This window comes from Geospiza fortis, unplaced genomic scaffold (assembly GCF_000277835.1).
Source record: "Geospiza fortis unplaced genomic scaffold, GeoFor_1.0 scaffold171, whole genome shotgun sequence".
NCBI classification, from domain to species: Eukaryota; Metazoa; Chordata; class Aves; order Passeriformes; family Thraupidae; genus Geospiza; species Geospiza fortis.
In genome coordinates this window covers 8,196,935-8,202,852 of record NW_005054313.1, presented here as the reverse complement: position 1 = coordinate 8,202,852, position 5,918 = coordinate 8,196,935, and the positions used below count along the sequence as shown (strand labels likewise).

The 5,918-nt window shown below is 39.8% G+C and overlaps 1 protein-coding gene across 1 annotated transcript in view; it reads right to left on the bottom strand.

Annotated features, from left to right (window-relative positions):
• Positions 1-5,813, bottom strand: part of FAN1 (FANCD2 and FANCI associated nuclease 1) — a 20,987-nt gene extending 15,174 nt beyond the window's left edge. The window contains 4 exon segments of the mRNA XM_005419684.2: positions 1-138; positions 1,441-1,581; positions 3,776-5,205; positions 5,583-5,813. The exon segment at positions 1-138 is cut by the window's left edge and continues 3 nt beyond it. Of these exon segments, the coding sequence (XP_005419741.1) occupies positions 1-138; positions 1,441-1,581; positions 3,776-5,084 (1,588 nt within the window). The 5' untranslated portion in view covers positions 5,085-5,205; positions 5,583-5,813.
• Positions 5,814-5,918: the final 105 nt, after the last annotated feature.

The following is a 5,918-nucleotide window of genomic DNA, read 5'->3' as shown; positions in this document are numbered from 1 at the left end:
TTGACAACTTCAGAAAATCATCCACAAGTTGCTGTTTCTGACCATTTGGGTTTGGCAAATGAAAGATTTTTGCCAGTGTTTTCAGCTCAGGGGCTGAAAGCAAATCCAACCCTTCACACAGGTCTTCCAATTCAGATTCTAAAAGTAAAATTATCCACATATATTCATTGTGTTGTATTATTGTGTCAAGCAACAGCTCACAGTGCATTCATACAACCTAGTAGTACCAATCTAATGATTTAGGTTTGATGCCCCAAAGGTAGGCTGGAAATAAAACTCCACAGACTGGTGTCCATAGAGCAGGAATTTGTTCATTGCAGCACTGCAGGTGAGGGGGATTTCTCCAACTAACTCACCCACCTCTGCCAAGTGCTGTGGTATATTTATACAGTAAGTACTGCTTGATGTTACTCCGTCACTATAACATCATCACACAGGTGCCAAAACTAATTTACATGGTATGATCTGATAGTGATTACAGAGTTCTTTTGCACTGCACTTGCACCTCCCTAATTCAGGGCTCATCAGGGATCTTTGATGAAGGGTTCCAAAGTCTTCTTCACAGCTGAACTTTTCAACTTTGTTTTTGGAGCATGCACAGTTATGGTGTTCCTTGGTCTGTCTGGTCCTAACCTGCCTAAATTCTTTATTTTGTGGCTAACTGGCTTTACATTTACCAATTTCTCAATAGTACTATATTTATCTATCTCTAAAGCTATCCACCTGGTGAGTTATTTTCTTCTTTTTTGTCTGTTCAGCATTAAGCAACTAGTTAACCATATACTCCATTACATTGCATAGAAGCTATTTATATCAGGTTATATAGGTATAAAAGTTATGATTTGGATTATATAGGTACAAAAAGCTGTGATTCAGGTTATACAGGTATAAAGTTATGATTCAGGTTATATTGATATCAGATAATATAGATATATAAAAAATCATTATTTAGGTTATATTGATATCAGGTTATATAGCTATGTCAGGTTATATTGATATCTTGCAACTCCAGCTATATAAGCACCTTGTAACTTTGACCTAAGTTATACAGGCATCAGTTTCCTCAAAAATGCATTAACAATGCTATCTGGTTCACCCTGAAATTCTCCTGCGCCTTCCTCTGGACCTTTTCACAGGTCTACTTTGAAGGAAAGGAACAACCAGAAAAAGAACACCCTTTACAACTTCAAAACAACTGCAAAGATTAAAAAATTCTGTTGAGTTATTAAAAAAACACTGTTCAGAAAAGCTGGTCTTCTCTATTATCTAATCTGCACAATTTGTATTTTCACAAGACCACTCATCTTACCTGAAGCCTTTATTCTGCTCCTCTGTTCTCTTCCCAAGGCACAGACAAGCATGCACTGCATTGATCTCTAACCTGACACAACTTCACATTTTATTTGTAGTATTTTAAAGGTTTATTAATGCTGGCCTTACCTGTTTGTAGGAATTTGGCTTCAGCCAGTTCTTCAACTATTGGTGACAAATCCACACTTATCTCCCCATACTCTATTTTGTTCACCTTTAACCAGTTCAGCTTGCGTTGAAAAAGTCTCACATACAACTTCTGCCCACCAACTGGAAATGTTATTTAAAGCAGGGAAGGACAAAAAGAAGAGTAAATTCTAAACACAGTACTAGGCACAATCACCATATTAACCTGGAAAACTACTTTGATGCAAGTATTCTCTGAAATACATTTTAAACCTCCCTGCGTTCTACAAGCAGACTTGGTAAAATACCAGACTTACCTTTCCAAGTAATTCATAAGTTCATTAGAATCTTTAAGTCTTGTAGGTGGAAAAGTATTACAACATGTTTTGTAGGTAATGTACATTAGTAAAATGCCTTTTGACATGCTTACCCTTCAAGAAATATTTAGTTTTATAGAAAAAGAGAACTTCATTTTTCAACCCTGCATTTTGTGTTGGTTAAGTAGGTCTTTTTGCTTTGTTAAACAGTCATTCAATAACCAAACATTTCATGCCAGAGAACAAAAGAAGCTGCAGTCTGACAGAATAATTTCATAATCACAGAATACTTCTCTGTGCAGCATTCTTCAGGTTCTTATTTTTCCAAAGATAAGCCAAATTATACTGATAGATCTACTGAAAGAAAACAATGAGAAAAAAAACTCCTATTCATTTGATTTTCATCAGGGAAGTATTCTTTTAAAGTACCTTTTAGAAAGACTTTTAAAATACTAACAATGCTGAAATTCAACAAAATAGCTTATTAAATTTCAGCTGAAAATAGTCTAGCTATTATTACTACATTCAACAACTTTTTGAATACTTAATTCAACCCCCATTAACTTCTAAATTTTTTATCCCTGTCTGCTGCTGCTGAAGTGAAACTGATCATTAATAAAAAACCACTGACACACTAAAAGATCTAGACATGCTTAAGAAATGGCAGATAAACATTAAATGTTTATTTAACAATTCTCCTGTCCTTGTAAGACTTTTTCAGCCTTTTCTTTAATAGAATCTTTCCAGGATCAGTTCATTGGGAGAACTACATTCAGACATATAAGCTTGTCATTTTCTCTCCGGGGTTATAACTCCTTTGAAGTCTGTCCCCAGTTTTTATCATTCTTGAAAAAGGAAAAGGTTAACACATGGACATTCTTTCTGCAGGCCATGGAACTGAACAAACTAGGGCTGCAATAATAATTTCATAATAAGCTTCATAAACTTACACTGAGTCAGAGACAACTCACAGAAGAATGGTAGACATTTCTGCAGAAAATAATTAAATACTGGAAAATATTTATATTCAAGCAACTTCATAGCACTAAACAGGTGTGTGTTGGGCTTTTTTGTGTTATGACAACAGAAATGGGTAGACACGTCACATGTGGGACAGAGAACTCATCTACCTGAACTTTTAAAGTATCCTGCCTGGTATTTCTTGAAGGCAATGACATGCATCTGTCAGTTGTCCAGGATTTGTTATCTATTGACTTAGTGCTATCCTTTCACTTCTCACAGCTCAACTGCTGCATCTTTCCTACCCTGCAAAGAGAGATTGTTTCATCTGTGACCCTCACATCCAGTGCAGACGTGGATTTATCAGCACCACTTTGCAGTAATTCTTCCTATATTCCCAACTCATACTACTGGAAGAGAAACAAGAAGCTCTCTTATCTATCAGAACAAGGTCCTGTTACTGATCAGTGTTGTTCACGTCCAGGGAACAGTGTGGAAATGGGGAATGTGTATCCTGAACACCTCTTTTAGTGTTTGTCAAAGTAGCCAATGCCAGCACACACTACCGGCCTAAATGTGAGTTTATTCCCGGATCTTTGGATGCAAACAATGTGCACCTACTGCTTGCCTCAGGGAGCCAGTAACAAGAATTTTGTTGTTTTCTTTCTTTATATATTCCCCTTTAACTACCACAAGATAAACAAGGCACACCAAGCTCCAAGATGTCCCTACTATAATATTCTTATGGTCTGGAATGCTCTGCAGACCCCCCAGGTTTGGCTGCTTGTGCCCATGGCCAGCTCAGATCCATCAGGATGCAAGCCAGGCTGCTGGGAGGGCTGAGTGAAGCTGTGTCCCCCCATTCCCTCAGGAGCTGTACCTAACTACATCAGCAGAGTTTATTTTAAAAAAGGGGTACATCTCTGGAGAAGAAGCAGCTTCTTCCCTTAAAAAATCCATCAAGTTACATGGTCAATTGATTTAGCACTTATCACATAAAACTATGTAACAATGCTGTCTACAAGAGGAAACTTGGAAATGTACTTAAAATAAAAAGATACCTGATAATTTGTAGAACTTGGTTATAATGTTCAAATCTTGTTCATTAAATAGTCTGACATCATCTTCATTCTGCAATACGGCTCGCAGCACTACTAGAAAATTCTGGAGGTAGTATGGGTGACCAGGAGAGCTGGGCACAGACAGGACCTCATCTATTTTGTCTAGAATGTCCCCAGTGGAATCCTGAGATTCTGTCTTTTCCACAGTTTCTAACAGAGGATGGTTCATGTCATTCTTAAAGTCTTCAAGAACTTCCACAGGAAGCACCTCTGCATCATCCCTGCTAAACCAATTTTCTGTCCCACTGTTCACTTCTGTCTTTGAAGGAGTAACCTCAGTGTGAGGCTGAGTCTCAATGTCCAAATTAGTGGTCAGCTCTGCAGAAGTATGGCTGTCTAGAGATGTTTCACATCTATCAGGACTAAGTATCCCACCTTCAGAGCTGCTTTCTGCTTTGGTGCTCCTGGTACCAGATGTGAACCTTTCGTCCTTACCGTTATCAGCCAGTAATTGTACTTGAACCATATCCACAAGGTCTTCTCTATTACATTTGTTTATTTCATTTTGAAACTCAGGTTCCTTCTTTGAAAAACGTTGTTCCTGGGGCTCTCTCTGAGAAGGCTGATTTTCTTTCTGAGAACTCTGCCCAGCATCAATCTCATCACCATCATCATCATCAGGGGCTGCAGCAGTTCCACAGGCACTGTGAACAGCTGGAGGTGAAGAGTTGATCTCTTCATACAGGACCTGTTTTCCTCCCTGCAGGCAGCGTCTTCTGGACAGCTTGGCAGACAAGCTTCCCAAGGAGACTGTTCTAACTGCTCGAGCCTGGCATTCACTGTTCACACTGAAGACTGAACTTTTATTGCTAAAATAAGGACTAGTCTGTTGTGTTGCACTCCCTCCTGCTTTCAATAAATTACTTTTGGAAGGACTTGTTTCTAGATTTAAGAGGTTTTTTGAAAAATATGAGCTGGAATTATTGCTTAGATTTGCAGCTGGGGGACTCTTATTCCTAAATGAATTCAGTGTAGCATCAATGGCACCAATCTCACCACGGTTTCTCTGACATGTTTCGTCAATGTGCTTATTTATTCCATATCTTGGCACCAATTGCCCACACATGGGACAGCTAACCTTGGCAGGGGGAACATTGTTAAAAAAGGAAGTAATAGAGGATGATGCTGGAGGTGCAGATGGTATTCCTGTAACTTCCACCTTTTTTGTTGTTTCTTTTTTCTTCTTATTTTTACTGAGTGACAAACTTGTTTGGGATCTTTTGATTCCTGAAGACCTAGCTTCTGCCATTACAAAACTTCACAGCGATTACGTGGCCAGACAACTCCATTCAGGGCACATTTCTTTATTCTGTAATGCTTAAAAATACTTTCCTTGGCTTTTCTTTTCCATCTGTAATCCTCTGACATGCCTTGAAATAAAAAATACATTGAATGAGTGGTCTTCCAAGGTACCAGATGCAACCAAGATGTAAAGAAGAGAGGCAGAGAAGTCAAGCAATCCTTAACTTACAATGCTACTGTCTTTTAGCTTGCCTTCCCACGCATGGAAGCACACCACAGGCAAGCTGAGCACTGCAGCTGCCTTTAAATGGCTTAATAAATGGAAAAGTAATCTCAAGGTTGCATTTACATCAGCAAGTGAACCTGGAATTCAAATAAGCAAGTCCTCTAATTTTTGCAGAAAAAAAATTAGAGTTAAAAAATTAAAGTAAAAAAAATATAGTCAGAGTTGAAAGGCACCCCCGGAAACCATCCAGTCCCAACCTCCCTGCCCAGGCAGGGTCACCTGGAGCAGGTGACACAGGAACCATCCAGGTGGGTTTGGAATGTCTCCGGAGACTCCATGACCACCCCGGGCAGCCCTCCCAGTGCTCTGCCACCCCCAGTGCGCAGTTCTTCCTCATGCTGAGGTGAAACCTCTTGTGTTTTAGTTTATGGCCATTGCTCCTCGTCCTGTCGCTGGGAACATTTTATCACTGTCTTGTTTGCTGCTGACAGACTATTTTCGGTGCCAAGCACCCGTTTCCAGAGCACTCTCCGGGCTGCCTGCAGCCCTCACCCTCACGGCTGCTGTGCCGGTGCGCCCGGTCCGAGCTCTGCCAGGGCCGGGGCCCAGGAGCAG